This window comes from Nyctibius grandis, chromosome 5, assembly GCF_013368605.1.
Source record: "Nyctibius grandis isolate bNycGra1 chromosome 5, bNycGra1.pri, whole genome shotgun sequence".
NCBI classification, from domain to species: Eukaryota; Metazoa; Chordata; class Aves; order Nyctibiiformes; family Nyctibiidae; genus Nyctibius; species Nyctibius grandis.
Genome location: NC_090662.1, coordinates 18,084,136 through 18,100,647, shown reverse-complemented (window position 1 = coordinate 18,100,647; position 16,512 = coordinate 18,084,136). Strand labels below are relative to the sequence as shown.

General features: G+C 40.7%; 1 protein-coding gene across 1 annotated transcript; it reads right to left on the bottom strand.

The window, feature by feature from the left end:
• Positions 1-1,112: 1,112 nt before the first annotated feature.
• Positions 1,113-13,642, bottom strand: TRMU (tRNA mitochondrial 2-thiouridylase). Its single transcript, XM_068401219.1, has 11 exons — positions 13,536-13,642; positions 12,883-13,048; positions 10,512-10,618; positions 9,832-9,954; positions 7,782-7,954; positions 6,783-6,836; positions 6,164-6,230; positions 5,233-5,333; positions 4,077-4,221; positions 3,749-3,831; positions 1,113-2,884 (listed from the first exon to the last, which is right to left on the bottom strand). The coding sequence occupies exons 1-11, from the start codon at positions 13,618-13,620 to the stop codon at positions 2,738-2,740; spliced, it is 1,251 nt and encodes a 416-aa protein (XP_068257320.1). The 5' UTR covers positions 13,621-13,642; the 3' UTR covers positions 1,113-2,737.
• Positions 13,643-16,512: the final 2,870 nt, after the last annotated feature.

The window sequence follows — 16,512 nt, the reverse complement described above, 5'->3', positions numbered from 1 at the left end:
CGTCAGAAGCTTCTTCCTGGCTTCCAGCTCACCAGACCTCTGGAGAAGCTGAAGAAATGCTCGTTAGTGTCAGGATCAGCAGGCAGAAGATGGAAGGGCATCACCTCTGGTGGCAGTTCCCACTGAGACTGGCTTACAGCTGAGGTGACTTCAGCCTTTTTGGGAGGGGGCGGGGGAGCAGGGGACAGTACCATAAATGTGAGTGGTAAGAGAGTCACGTGCTTTTGGAGACCAACCAGGAGACTCGCTTTGCTATGCACCCTCCATATTAGGTGCTCCATCCTTCAGAGGGGACCCAGCTTGAAGAATTATAGAATCATAGAATCATTTTAGTTGGAAAAGACCTTTAAGATCATAAAGTCCAACTGCTAACCTAACACTGCCAAGTCCACCACTAAACCATGTCCCTAAGCACCACATCTACACGTCTTTTAAATACCTCTAGGGATGGTGATTCCACCACTTCCCTGGGCAGCCTGTTCCAGTGCTTGACAACCCTTTCGGTGAATAAATTTTTCCTGATATCCAATCTAAACCTCCCCTGGCGCAACTTGAGGCCATTTCCTCTCGTCCTATCACTTGATACCTGGGAGAATCAAGGACTTAAACCCCTCCGATACCTGCTGGAGGGACAACAATGAAAGGCACAAGCAGTCCAGGAGGTCTCTGGAGTGCTGATAACCTCCTGACACAGATATGGAGGAGCTGAGGATGGGGGGATTAGAGCATGTGTCATACAAAGAGAAGCTAAGATAGCTGGTTTTGTTCAGCTTTGAGAAGGGGAGGACTGAGCGGACCTTACCAAGGCAGGTTGTGGAATCTCCATCCTTGGAGATATTCAAAACCTGACAACATAGCCCTGAGCAACCTGCTCTAGTTACCCCTGCTTTGAGCAGTGGAGTTGGACTAGATGATATCCAGAGGTCCCTGCCAACCACTGCAACTCTGTGAATTGTAAAAGGAAGAGAATTTTGAAGACAGAGAAATGGCTATGTCCTTTTTCATGCCCTCACAGTTGAACCTGCCTCTACCAATACAGTATCAAACAACAAACATACCTGAGAGTGTTGTGAGATGAAGTAATAATAAAACCACACTAGTATAACACAAAACATTTGTGAAGATTTTAATTGGAACATTTACTGGAAAACTCAGATGAGGAAAACATGGAGCATTAACTCCTTTGTAATTAATTCCACATTTTGCAAAGACAAAAGTTTCAGGAAAGATAAGGAAAACACTATGAAAAACACATAAAAGTCATGACCAGGACCCGTAACACAACTAACCTAACACAGACCAGGAGTTGACATGAAGCACGAATAGTCTTTACAGTTAACCTGTGCACGGATACACGCCCTGAAGACAGGCTTCTAAATTGAATTGATTTTGGCACTGGTGAAAAAGGATGGCTTTCTTCCTCTCTCAAACAGATTTACTGTAATGTCAAATATGTAAGATTTTAACAGTCCAGGGTTTTTCCATAGGGTTCTCTGAACTGTGTTTTAGAGACAGACTAGCAGGTTGACCCTGAAGAGTGTCTTCTCCCCCTTCTATTTCCATACTTTGGAGAAGACAGACTACCCTTTACTTTTCTTACAAGAAGGAATAAAAGGAATTCTTAGTATCTAAGACAACAGAAAAGGACAGAAGGCTACCTGTAATCCAAGCCTTCAGATCTGCTGAAAAGATCTGTTCATGGTACAGCTTTCCTACAGCCCAAACTGGAAGCAAATCTCAAAATTCTACACCCATCTGAAAAGTCCTGCTCCTGCATAGCGGGACTTCAGTGAAAGTTACCTTCTACTACTGTGCTGAAAGACAGGACTTCATTTTTGTTGACTTGCTGTAATAAAAGTTTTATTTTAAGCTTTCAGTGTCCTCAACACACACTCAATCCTTATAACTGTGGATAATTTGGACAGGGGTATTCAGCTCTTCCTAATACCACTCCATTTTGACACATGGCATGATCCAAGATACAGTTATTATCAGGTTTATATTAAGTTTGCTATATAATACAGAAATGCATATGAATTTGCATTTTGCTGAAGCATGATAATGCATTCTCTTCTCCAGGGACAAAAGAAATAGCCTCTGCCCTCAGCAGTTAACAAAAAATGAGTCAGTTGTGTGAAAAATTCAACTATCAATGCTGTTTTTAAGCCACTAGATTTGTAATTCTGAATTATGTAAACACCTGTAACCACTACTTAATACATCTTAAGAATCTAAAGCATTTCTTATAAAACTATATCAAATGAAAAATAAATATCTGTTGCTTAGAGTTCATTTAAAATCCTGAACTTAAATATCATTCATTCCTTTTCCAGAGTTCAAAGCAGAAACATACATTTACTATAAAACAATATATGTACTTTACCTAGAGACAGGTATCTTCAAGTAAGAAAAAAAGTATTTCACTTACGCATAAAAGATAGATTTATGATTTCAGACATGATTTTTATATTAAAATTCTTGTATGTGTACCTACTACTAGAGAACAACTTTAAAACATCCCTTGATACGTATTAACATAAATATCACCAACCAATCCAGTAAAATTGTACCAAACTGGCTTTAGTTTTAAACGTGTTCAGTGCTAACAGTCAAGAGCTGAGACACGATGGTCAACTGACCTTTAGAACATACAGATCAACAAAAAAATATTTATTATTGTCTTTATTATTCTCAGGCAGCAAATTCTCCAAAGTCCTTCAATAAACAAACTCCTGTGTTACGTTACTGGTTCTATCTTGTCAATCTCTTCCTTCTTTGGACCCTCCTCCCGGTTTTTGCCCTGTTGCATGGTATACACCGACGGGCCCATCCTCAGGATCTTCCCACTGCCCAAGCACTCATCGCCCTTGTAGAAGACAGCAAACTAAGAGATAAACACAGGGGGAGTCTTTTCAGCAGCTGCAAATGGCATGGTGAGCAACTGCAGGCTGTGCCAGACCTGCTGGACAGTGAGTTTATTCATTTACATTTGTTCTGATCAGATCTCCAAAAAACAATCAAAAAAGGAAAAAAGCCATGTAGGATCTGTTGGCTCATGCGAGTATAAATATAAGCATGTTAGGGGAAATTCTGTCGTGAACTTCATCTTCTCAGCTCAGCTCACTTCTCTTAAGCGCATCTCTCTCTCTGTTACAAACAGCTCTCAGACAATTCGCCTCCTGATGTGTTCCACGGGCCCCCAAGTTTTGGGGAGGCAGAGGGAGGGTAGAATGTGTGCTGGGAGAGGGCACACAGGAAATTTTTGAGAACTCTGGTTTATGATGTGGTGGAGTACTTTTATATTAGCAGTTTTAAAAGGCATCACTACACAGTACCCCTTTTCAGTATTGTTCCAGGACAATGAAATTCACTGGACATAGATCCTCACTAAACAAATTTGAACACCAAAACCATGTTAAGCAGCCAATTACCAAACTAATGCCTTTTCAGATCTGTTTCTTGAAGACAACATCATCTTCCATTTCTGCATACACAACTGATTACCAGACATGTTTTCATCTATTTCTGAAGCTTGTAAGCCAGTTTCTCAGTCTATATGGATAACAACAGACCATTTAAAACTAGAAACAATTTATCTCCTTCAAAATAGCTGATGAATAGACAAAATAGAGCTAACTGCTCTCACATGCAAATAATTTTGCTCTAACTAATAAAAACACTACTCTCTCTTATTAGCCAGATAAGCCAAAATATAAAAAATGAAAGAAAATAACTTCTAATAACTTACCTGCCCAGGTGTGATAGCTCTTGCTGGCTTCACTAGTGTCACCCACACACTCCCATCTTGGTTTAGAGTCAGCACACAAGACACTAGAGCAGAAAATGGCCAAACACCTGCCAGTTAATCCTTATGTTCATATTAAAAGGAAAAACATTCATCAGTAGGTTAAACAGACATAAGTCAAGATACCAGTACACAGAACTGTTTTACAAAGACACTACAGAAACAGAAAGGAAAGCCAGAACATTTCAACTATTTCTGCAAAACTACACTGAATACACTACCACAGTTTCACAAACTGAGTAAAATAAAAAACAAAACAAGGTTTAATTACCCAATGCCATCTGGTGCCGAAACCTGAAATGACATTCCATCATCTTCTCTCTAACGAGCGCTGCAGGAGGTTCCTCTGCTATCCAGTGCACTCGGTTTGTCCGCAACAGGTCTCTGTACAAAGCAGGGTGATCTGTTGATGGTGCCTTAAAATGCAATATTTATTTAATGCTGATATTTTTGCCAGAGAGCGTATAACTTGTAAAGTAAAGGCAAAATGAGTAAGAAAGCAAGAATTTACTAGCACTTAATCAGCTTCCAGGTGGCAGCCTTCAATGAAAAAAACAGGTTAAAGCAAACCTGAATTATTTATCAGTCTTCTACATCTCAGAGTCATGTCACTTCTTGTATTCTTCTTCCTCCAACCATATTTCTGCCTTCTTCGGGCTGAGTTCAGATATCTACTACTTTCTTTATCCTACCTCAACAAGATGCTGCCTCCCTCTTGTCCAATTTCTCAACACCTCCCCAACAAAGGCGTCACACACACACAACCTTACTGTAGGGCACAAAGAAAATTTCTCAGCGATCCTGCCCATTTCCTCTCAGCTCTCATTTGATTATGATTTTTCCCCCCAGGCATATCAACAAGTAGCAGAACACCTCATTATGATCACATCAGTATCAAATAATAACAACTGTGTCAACAGCACGAAACATTAACAATGCTAGCAAGCTGCAGAACTCCCAGTCATCTCCTATGATTAGTCACTAACACACCAATTATTTGCAGTATTATATATATATTTTCAAAATGATAAAACTGTATTACTGGCTACTACTTCTTTTACCAGAAAAAGAAAGTAGCAATACATAGTAAACCAAGATAATACACATTTTATATACTGTGTCATAATAACTACAATAAAAACCTCATGTTTTAGAGTAGAAAACGAGAGCTCAGTAGATTGACTGATTCTTTTCAGTATTTGCCCTGTGTTTGGAAAAGTTCTATGCCAAAATCTAATACAATTTTCTACTCAAGAAAAGCCAGTTTGGACAAGATGTTTCAAATCTGCTGATGCTGCACTAGTTGGTTCTTGTTTCCCCCAAGAGGAAAGCCAAGAATTCTGCCCAGGTTAGAATCACATTCTGTACAGCAGGAGTCACAAAATGCTTGCATTAGTCATTTGCAATAACAGTGTTAATTAACTCACCACAAAGACATCTCCGGTGCTGGCATCTTTGTCTACAACAAACCAAGCATCCTTCAGGCCTGCTAGTCTAGCCCTCTGGCCTATTGTATAGAGGAACCAACCTAAAGAAATATGAAAATGTAATGCTGCAAGCAACTTTTAATCTTTTACTTTCAGAAAAAGATGTTAAAATAATTTCCCCAAAACTTTACCACTAAACAAAGAATAACAAACCAAGTTGTCTTAGAGAAGTGTGCCAATCACAAACTAAACTAACATCTAGTTGAACGTTTTCAACTGTACCTGAAGCACATGATTTCAAACTAATCCATTTCAACTGTGGTATTCTTAGGGTTTATAAAAGACAAACATTTCTTTATTTCACCTTCAATTTGTGGTTTTGCTACTACTCAGTCTTACCAGTTTCCCTTACTTGTATGTACTAGTAGAATATCCTACTTCCACAAATTACTTGGGAGAGGAACTCAGTCTGGCAGCTAGAACTGAGGAGAGCAAAGGAAGGACACACACAACAAAAGGCAAAGGCAAGCTGCCCATGTTTGGCGAGGTCCTACTTTGCATCACTGAGGTGCGTGCTGTGTTTTTTTCTGCAAAGATTAGGTACTCAAGAATCCGGAACCGAAGTACAGTCATTTTGAAAGAATTAAATGAACAGTGGTCTCTTGGTCTTAAATTAACAACCGCTTAGTATCAACACAGTAACTCTAATAATCATAATTTACTTTCTTGCAACATGGAACAAACAATCAAGAATCAGTTGTAGTTCAAGGCTCTACTATTGCATAAAGCAAGTTTTCCATGATTATTAGTGTTATCACACTGGGAAAAACCTGTAGACTGGTTTGGAATTTCACAAAACTTGTTCCTCCAAATACAAGCAGTATTGCTCCATTTATCTAAAAGCAGTTATTAAGGTGGGTTAGCCAATTACCTTTGTGTGTTCCCATCACCTTCTTATCTTCAATGGAAACAAAGTTACCCGGTTGAGGTTCTAAATACTACAAAATAGGAAGAGAATTGTTTAAGTCACAAGATTGCCCAAAAAAACCTCACAGTACATTTCAGGTTCTGTCGCTACGTTCTCTTGAAGTTGGAAAATAACTTTTCAAGAAACAAACTCTGCCCAGGCAGCTTATTGCCTCTTCCCTGATGCTGCTTTAGAGAGAAAAGTAGGAAGGGCAGTCCCTGTCAGCAGTAATTCTGAGCTTCCCTCCCCCCATCCTCACTTATGCCAGGGAAAAGCAGGATTCAGCCATTTGCCCTTCTCATATCCCAACCACTTGTCAGACCTGGCAGGCACAGAAGTGCAAGTTCACACACTCCTTTTGCTACAGAAAGTGACTGACTGTTCACTGGTGGAGGGGCAAGATACTTCCTACAGGCTGTTGGCATTAGCTTCTGGGTAGGCTTGGGACTGCAAAGGGAGATGGGACATTGCTACTTAGTGTGGGCCACAAGCTGTTGGGAGATTGTTCCGTAGACAGTGTTATAAATTGCTACTGAAAACCAGAACAGAACATAAAGATTGTCATAGATTTAATGTTGCTCACCTCAAGAAGGAAATTTTCAAAGTTTCTTTCACCAATGAAACAGACTCCCATACTCTGAAAAGGAAACGTGGTATTGAATCCGTAAAAGCAGAGAAAAACATCTATTAAGAATCTGTCCAAGATGGATTCTTATTGCCCCCTGTGTATCCCAAACTATGCTAGGCATCTCATAAAATAAACAAAACCACAACACCTGCTCCAACACAGTAAACTAATTCTATACAGCATCAGTGGAAGCCGTAAGCACAGAAGAGAAATAATAGGAAATAGGACACATGATCAATAAATAAATACATTAACCTTGGTGACTATATTGTATGCACATTAAAGACAGAAGTCTCAGACTAAAGTACAAAAGTAACACAAATTATACAGCAATGGTGTATCTCTTGGACAAAACTTTCAAAACCAAATAGGCTTTCCTTTTCCCTTCAGTTACTGTCTACATTCTTCAAACACCCATTTACAGTGGACGAATATAAACATTAAAAGCGACAAAGACAGCGCCAGCAATACAACTGCTGCCTGCATTACATTTTTTTTTAGGATCAGCTCATGAAGCGTTAGTTCTCAGAGACACAGAACTTTTTTTTAAAAGAGCAACTGTGGAAAACCAGAATTATCCAATTTCTATAAAGACACAGAAAACCAATTATAGTGAGGAAGCCTTTAAAGCTACAGAGAATAAAGACCAAAGGCTTCTCACCTACTGTGATACAGAATGCTTTCCCTTAAGGCTCACAGCATCATAACACATTCACCTTCACCTTAGTTCTTCAGAGATACACTGGCAGACAAATCACCTGCAAGCTAAAATACACAACTAACCAAAAGCTCATAAAAGTACTTTTAAGTAAGCAGACAGCTATAAAACTGCTTCCCAGCCTATTCTATTATGGTGCTCGGAAACAGACGAGTTACCACGGATTAAAGTTGAAAAAGTTCAGGAAAGTCTATTTTGGAGACAAATACAAATCAAGAGTTTAAGTGTTACCATGCCTCTTTTTTCTTTAGCACGTGATGAAGGCCATGTTCCGCTGCTATCTTCTTTACAAAACTTTTTGTTAAATCCCCTAAAGGGAAAATGGTTTTCTTCAAAGCATCCTGCGAGATCTGACTGAGGAAGAAGGTCTGGTCCTTAAAGAGGTCAGCCCCTTGAAGGAGTTTCACAGCTGCAAAGTGCAGAACACACAAAGCATCTCAATATAACTTCCTTTAATAGTTCAACTTCCTTTAGTATTTTGTTTGACAAACAACATTTTGGTTTTCTTATTTCCAAATATATGTTAAAGACAGTATTTTTCAGGTTTTTCAAAATCTAACTGAAAATGTTTGGGTATTTTCTCACCACTAAAAAGATGTAGAAGAAAAGATTCTGATGTGGTACAACACAGAATCTTACAAGGTCTTACACTGCCCCATCTATTACAATACTGCATGTGTCATTGGCAAGAGCACCAACAATATGAAAAATGAAAACAATTTTCACGTTTCATATGAAAGAGAGAATGAAGACTCAAATATCTTAGAGTATACTGTTCTTCAAAAAGACATTCAGTTTTGCCCTGAAATCACCCTGCTATAAATCAATTATTTGAATGATCAGCAGAGTTGTTCCCAGTGCTCAGAGAGGAGATTTGACTTTTTTCTTTAAAATGGATGAAGTCTCCCAATTGCCCAGATGAAATAAAATTGGTATAGTTTTTCAGTCATGTTCTGTCCACTCTCTTTTTAGAGCTAATAGCTCTGCTGTTGTACAAACTCTACTTATGTGTTTCTTGACTCAAACAAACACTAACTACAGGCCAATAGTTCAGTCACAACTAATAATACAAAATCTCAGTAACAGGGGAGGAAGCCTGTTTAGAACATCACAAAATACTACAACTGTGAATCACAGTCTGTCACAAGTAGAGACTGGGGCCATTTCAACTTTCCAGAAATAAAAACAAATAAACCCCTTTAAGTTCAGAACAAACAAATGAAAGTGGGGAAGCTGTAATACAAAAACATCACTGTGGCAGCTTTGCATAGTGGTAGTTTGCAAGTTTCTTTCCCTCTGGGTAGAGCATGCTTCTCATTATACATCAGAGCTTCATCTGAGTTACTTCACTGCATTATGGCCCACTGCAGAGCTATTTGGGAAATCCCTACATTGCCATCCAAGCTGTGATAGTCCCATGCAGAGACATACCCAAAACAGCATTCATCAAGCTGGCTTTGGCACTGATAACAAGAGAACCACTGTGGTGCTGATATCAACCTCCGATTATGTACAGCCACAGACAGACTACTAAAGTGAAGAGCAAAACCTGCATTGCTGCTACTAGTACCTTTGCTGACCTGAGAATCGTAGCCTTACAAATGTCTGCACATGCTGCACTTGCACTTTTCAATTGCAATGTAGGCAGAACCTTGATCTACCTGGGAAAACCAGGCTTCTATAGGAGAACAGAGAAATAAGGCAGAATAGTTCAATTACTGAAAGAGAATCTATTTTTTCCAGTAAAATAATATACAATCCAATCACTGTATAAAAGTATGTTATTAATTTTAATGTTTCAAAGCATTAATTCTAAAATTCCACTTAAGCATACCCCCATGATGAGTTCTATCTATACCACATACTGAATAGCCAAAGGACACATTCCCTAAAATAGAAGAAACATTAAAAAAGAAAATTTTATGTAAGTCATGGAAATACTGATAAAGATTTCTTGAAATACTTCTCCAGGGTATAGAAGATAGCCCTGTCTCCTGAATCCACATTACAGCTCCTCCAGCATGTTGATTACTACTGAAACGCCTTTACTTACCTCTGCACCTGGATTAGAACTCTTAAAACAGAAAACATAATACTTCACTAGTCAGGGTAATTTTCAGTAACGTAAATCCCCTGTTTTGCGCAATCAACCTTCTACAAAGGCTGGGGTTTAAACGGTAATCATTGTGTGCAAGGTAACAAACTTCCCTGATTACGTGACACCGAATACAGTTTAAATTTCTCTTTCATATCTAGGATGAAATATGACATGAAGAAACCACTTACTATTTCTAACTTCAAAACGGTTTCTAAAAAGCCTTTGTGGTCTTTTAATATGCTTCTGTTGAAACACTTCCTCGTCCTCTAGTGAGGTCCTAGCATAATGCCCAGTAGCAATTGCATCTGCTCCTATCAAGGAAAAAAAAACAAAACACAAAGGCACATACTTGACATTTGCAGTTTAAAACAGGATTAAAAACATCCAGTAAGAAAAGCAGAAAGCAATGAAGGAAGAAAAACCTATAGAGAACTCTTATACTGACAATAATTGTTCTCCTGCTATTTAAATAATGTAAACTGTTCATCAGCATGCCAACACTTGTGCTTTCGTACTTTAAGGATCACCTAAGAATGTAAAACTCAATGGTCAGGTCAATGTATGTCCCTGAATTAAATCTGTTCCTACATATAAGCAACCTAACCTAGCAGAAGATGTCCCGACCCACAGCACGGGCGTTGGACTAGATGACCTTTAAAGGTCCTTTCCAACCTGAACCATTCTACGATTCTATACGTAAAAGCAAACTTAAAACCAAATACTTTGCAAATATTGAAATACTGCTACAGAGATATGTGAATTAGGCATGCATATGAACTCATGTTTTCCCCCACCTTTTCAAGAGTTTGTAGCCTTTAAGCATTTCCATGGCGCACACACTGTACTGACACACTTGAAAATGCCTTACCAAGGTTATCCATAGCATAATGAAGGAAGTAGTTGAATTTGATGTGCTTGTTACACACAATATCAGGGTTAGGAGTCCTTCCCAATTCATACTCTTTTAAGAGGTCACTGTAAAATAAAGATTAAAATGTGTATCAACATTACTAACACTGCATAATGCTATCAGAGACCGAACAATCTGTTTCAACATGAGAACTTGAGAGCCAGTCATACTAAGGATTTTATGTAAGAAATAAAATACCCATTAGATTTTCACCTGTAAAAAACAATGCTTGGAAGATTTTCTCCGAAGTGCACTGAGGACATGGTCAAATGACCACTCACAATCTTGTGACCATCTTTTTATTAAATTAATACGCCCTCAGGGGAGACATGGCTGCCCACTGTGCACATCCTACTCATCTCTTATGAAATACTTAACTTTCAGAATTAAACAACCCTGTTTAATTTTTCAAAGTGACAGTGCAGTGGAGTACACACCAGGAGTTACTGTGTCTCAGCTGAATGGGCAATAACTTAATCTCCAATAATGCCACCATAAGCAGACAAGGGGCTTAATTTTATAGAGATTTTTTCCTGTCTTTTTTGTTTTTCCTTCAATAAATTCAAGTGGTTTCTCACAGTCATGTTGTAGTTTTACACTGTCACGTAATTAAAGTGATTAGCACTATTTGCCTGAAAACACTGAAATAATAACTAATGAAATTAAACCAGCATACAGTGCAGCATACAGTGATGCACTGAGATATCAAAAGGCCTGATCACTGCATTATTTTGCTTGTCCTCAGTAGTCACTGAAGTCAAGAGGAAGTGAGCGCATAGATCGGATTTAAAAGAACATCAGCATTTGGTTTTACTTTTCACCATCTGAAACAGAACCAACTGCTTCTTCCTTACCATGTAACACATTACATTCATAAGTAGAAAATAAAGCAACATATCTTTTATTTTGTCTAACTCCTTTTTAACAGTTCTGAATTCAACAATTCATACTAATAATTAAATGACCTGGGTCTCCCCAGAGCTGCCTCCCTCTTGCTGCCTCAGCACTGTACTCTTACGATAACACAATAGTCCTTTGTGAATACTGGAAGAGTGCACTGGAAGCTTTACAAAAGACTCAGCATAAAGCCAGGCTCACATCACTTCAGATAAACTACAAAGCCGGAGAAAAGGCAACGAAGGATGCTGGCTGAATCTGTCTCTGACATAAACATCCAAAATAGACTGCGCAAACCACGGGAAAGGCAAGACCTGGAATAGTTCTCTCAATAAAAAGTAGTTTTTGATGAATAGCCCTTTAAAGAGAGATCTGGAGAAGTAAATTCAAGGTCAGCGATGACAGTAAAGAAAAAAGGATTCTGAAACAAACCAAGACACTTGCAACAGATTGTTTGGGAACACTATGCTAATAAAAGACAAGAAGCAAAAGAAAAGCTGATCTTCTATGATCTTTGATTCACTGTTATTTACAGATGCTCCACACCCCTCAAGAGTTTTGATAACATTTATTCATTCTCACACCATGATGGAAAAATGGGGTGAACTTTCCCAGAACAGGGTCATTTTCTTCACTGACTGTACAAAAGTTTAGTGCTCAACTTGATGTCATTTCAATGTGAAGCAGCACAACTAGGTTATCCCTGTTTCTTCTAATACAAGGTAGCAACAGCACTACTTAAAGGGGGATGATGAAGATCAGGGAAGAACTTTTATGTGCTTACGTTGAGCACATAAAAGATAAGTTATGTTATACCAACACTTCCCTTCTTCTCGTGCCTCCCAAGAAAAACTCTCAGCTTTTCCTATGTAGAACTTTCTTCCCTTAAAGTGGAACAAATTCACCGAAAAATCTAAACACCCTCTTTAGAGAAGAGTTTCAAATTTGTTGTAAGTTTAAAGAAGCGAGGCTAGTTCATTATCACTTTGTGGTGAACTGGATTCAGTAGACACTAATGTAAAATGCGCTGCATAAATTACACACACAGACAATAACAGCGCCCCATTAAATATTTTTTTTCTCAAGTCCCAGTAAGGTTGGGCCAGTATGTGGGAAGCAGAAGAAATGAGCTGCAACAAAGCAGTTGCTACACACTCATAATAACTAGGGAGAAATCTCCTATGAATTTCAAAAATAACAAACGTATTAAAACCAATGTATAAATTCTGATCTAAAATACGAATGAGAAAAAATAATTCCTCTGATATTTGACAGGCTTCAGTACTTTCTCTTAGGACTGATAATACTGCAATAAATTGCCATTGCCCATTTATCTGTTTATATGCCCATTATCTGTCCATCCTTACTTTTCACAGTAACACAGTACTACACTAATATTATGAAAGAACATCTATTTTAAATGTGTTTCTACCTGAACACTTCATTCCAGTATTCCTTCACGTAGGAAACCTGGTGAAAAGGAATATCAAGCTTCTGACAAACCCGGTAAGCATCTTCGCAATCTCTGTCAATGGAACAAGCTCCTTGCTCATCCAGAGGGTCCCAGTTTTTCATGAAGACGCCTGTCACCTGGTAGCCTATGAAATGAAGGTAAGAACGACTTATAAAGTGAAATTCTTACAGCCTGGACCCCAAAACCTGTGTTTTTCAAGACCCGCTGGAGTAACTCCTTCTGTCAGAAGATGCTGCTCCTGTACTAAGCAAACACCCTGCTGAGCTTTACAGTACGGTTATCGCATGACTGGTTTTTCTACAGCTAACGCCAAAACAAGCTCTTCTGGCCACCCAACACGACGGTACTCCCCAACTCCGCGCTCCCCCCATCCCCTCCCTCCCCACTCACTCCTGCCGCCCCCCAGACCGCCCGGCTCCCCGAGCTGCCCTGCCCCGGGAGGGCTGTTCCACCCGCCGGAGGAGGTGGGGGGCGCGGGGAGGCGCCGGCCGGACTCAGCAGCGCGGGGAGCGGCCGGGCAGGAGGACCGGGAGTGGGCCGGGAGGTGGCCGCCGCAGCGCCGGCGGAGGGCAGCGCCCGGCCCCGGCGCCCTCACCCACCCACGCACCCACCTCGGCGGCGCAGCAGAAGGGCGGCCACGGCGCTGTCCACCCCGCCGGAGACGGCGCAGGCCACCCGGCGCCCCGCCGCCAGCATTGCCCCCGCCCCGCAGCAACCGCGGCGCCACCGTTTCCGCCCCTCCCTCCCTTCCGGGGGCCGCGGCCCGGGGCGGTGCGTTGCCCCGGCGCTCGGGGGAAACGCGGCTCCCGTCAGGGGTTCCGGCGCGGGCAGGGCTGGGGAGGGGTCGGCCTTTCCCTCGCTGCCGCAGCACAGGCAGCGCCAGCGCTGGCACTGGCCGCGCTCGCTGATACAGGCACGTACCAGGGAGCGCGCTCGGTTTTTCCCCGCTTCCCTGCTTAATTCAGTGCCGGGCAGCCGGCCGGCATCTCTCCCAGCAGGGCCGCAGGGTTCAGGCCACCGGCCGCAGGAGGGGCAGGGGAGAAAATACGTTGTTAAACAAGCTAGAAGGTGGAAGCACCACAAGAGCTTTCCGGCCCACTACCCTCCTCGCTTCAGGCCACCCAGAACCCTCAAACACATACTCCAAGCAAGAACCCTCCAACTGTCCATGAGCAAACCGAATTGGGCAAAGGAAGCCCCAGAAGAAAACATTACCGTCTCCATGTGATTGCTTTATGTTCATAATCCATGTTGATTTCGGCCCCTCACTCCAAGAAGGTCATTGAAGTGCCAGAGAGAGTCCAAAGAAGGGCAATGAAGCTGGTGAAGGGTCTGGAGCACAAGTCTTATGAGGAGCAGATGAAGGAACTGGGGTTGTTTAGTCTGGAGAAAAGGAGGCTGAGGGGAGACCTTATCGCTCTCTATAACTACCTGAAAGGATGTTGTAGCAAGGAGGGTGCTAGTCTCTTCTCCCACATAACAAGTGATAGGACAAGAGGAAACAGCCTCAAGTTGCACCAGGGGAGGTTTAGATTGGATATCAGGAAAATTTTCTTCACCGAAAGGGTTGTCAAGCATTGGAAGAGGCTGCCCAGGGAAGTGGTTGAATCACCATCCGTGGAGGTATTTAAAAGATGAGTAGTTGTGGTGCTTAGGGACATGGTTTAGTGTTGGACTTGGCCATGGTAGGCTAGCAGTTGGACTTTATGTTCTTAAAGGTTCTTTCCAACCAAAACCATTCTCTGATTCTCACTTAATGCAGTGCAGTCTCCGCTAGTGCCATGCCCCAGGCAGAGATCCTGCACTAACCCTGCTTCAATGGTCTCTGGCTGTTGGAACAGCTGACTTGTACCTTGAAGGTTGGAATTTGGCTCTTAGTTGAAGACACATCCAGCTCTCAGTTCAGTGTCTGAACTGCAATGAAAAGTTAGGCTAGTCAGTACAGGAGGTGAAGCCCAGAAGTGTGCAACTGGCCAGGTGCCTGCTTTAGGACAACGCATTTGGGTGTTTCAACTGGCAAATAACTCCTGCTTGTTCCTAAGTTGTCATGGTCATGCTCAAAACCAGGATTTAGATCTGCTGCCTGCAGAAGCATGCATTCACAAGATGTAGTTCTCATAGGCACAGAATACTTGGCTTTCCTACAAGTCCTTGAAGCATTGGGCATAAACCCATTGATCTCTTTGTTAAAAGGAATTACAAATACATCACTCAAAAAAAAAAAAACAAACCATGAACTTTTTTCTTAAATACCTCCCTCTGTTTCAATTTAGAAATATGCAAAACTCATTTCTCTCGCCCTTTTAAGGACTAGTTGACGACCTGGTTTGAGTACTGTTTTTAACTGCACAGCACTGGCTCAAATGAAGTTTTAGTAAGAGCTTCAGTTGAACCTCTCTTGCTTTTCACAGAAGGAAGGCAGGAACAAGCAAAGAAAGTATACCAATTCCACATTTTTATGGTTCATATTTGGCAGGAGCAGGTAGCATGGTTGTTTCCTCTGACTCAGAAGAGGCTTCACAATCTGGCCAAAGGCCTTCACTCAGTCTAACACTGCAGGAAGCACAGAAAAGGCAACTGTGCTGGGAAGTAGGCAAGTGCCTTCAGATAAAGCCAAGGCAGCAGCCTTGTTCAGCATCAAAATGTTTGACAAACTCATCTGAACACTTCCTACTTAAACACTTAGAGTCTCCGATTTCCACCACTTTTTGAATTAATAAAATCAGCTGGAAATACATTTCCATCTCTTGATAAACTTCCATAAATATATTAAGCTTGTACATACACAGCAGAAGTCTCTAGCCAACAAGACAGGCTTGTTGCTTCAATATTTGAGGGCTACTACTGTGCATTTTTATTTCCATTCACCTCCCTGTATTTAAAATCTCCATGTATTATCCAAATGTGGCAAACTGGGGTAAGAGAGCATTTTTCTGTCTTTGAGAGTGAGAAAGTTCAAGTCTAACCTTCAAATGTCAAGACTAAACCATCTGGCCATAACAAGCTCTTGCTTTCTCCTTTGAATCACACAAATTCAGCTGTTGCTGTTAGTGTATCCAACTAGCATTCAACAGTAAAACGTTTATTTGCAAACTTGCTACACTTTTGTATGAAAAACCACCCTGAAGTCCCCTAGCTTTACCTACATCTTAACATTTGTTAGTGAAACACTAAATAGCCTAACCAAAGCCTGTAATAAAAGGTTGCTATTTTGTACAACAGTTTAGTAAACAATTCATTTATTTAAATTAAATCTTCATTGCACATAGGGGATAAGGAATCAAAAGAAAATTGGTAGGAAATAAAAAGAGACTGTCTTCCAATAAAGAGAATATCCCTTTTTGCCTTAGAGCAACACAGTGTAAATACATCCATGAACAGAACCATTAATCAGACTTGGTTTGACTATATCAACACTGTTAGAATTCTATTGTGTTAATGCACTTCATCAGATAATCTTCAAAAAAAGTTCATCTTCAAAAATGCAGTTCATCTTTAAAAAAAAACCCCAAACCTATATGAGTAAAGAGTAAAACCTAAACACTTTAAAGATCACAGATGCCAAGAATTCTTCATTTCAACTCAAGT

What these genes read in the sequence shown, in the direction of transcription:
- TRMU (XM_068401219.1), bottom strand. Translation starts at nt 13,620, where the DNA reads ATGCTGGCGGCGGGGCGCCGGGTGGCCTGCGCCGTCTCCGGCGGGGTG. An exon ending in CCGTTTTGAAGTTAGAAATA is followed by an intron (nt 7,955 to 9,831) that starts GTAAGTGGTTTC and finishes TGCACTTTGCAG; the next exon opens with CTGTGAAACTCCTTCAAGGG. An exon ending in ACGTGCTAAAGAAAAAAGAG is followed by an intron (nt 6,837 to 7,781) that starts GCATGGTAACAC and finishes TTTCCTTTTCAG; the next exon opens with AGTATGGGAGTCTGTTTCAT.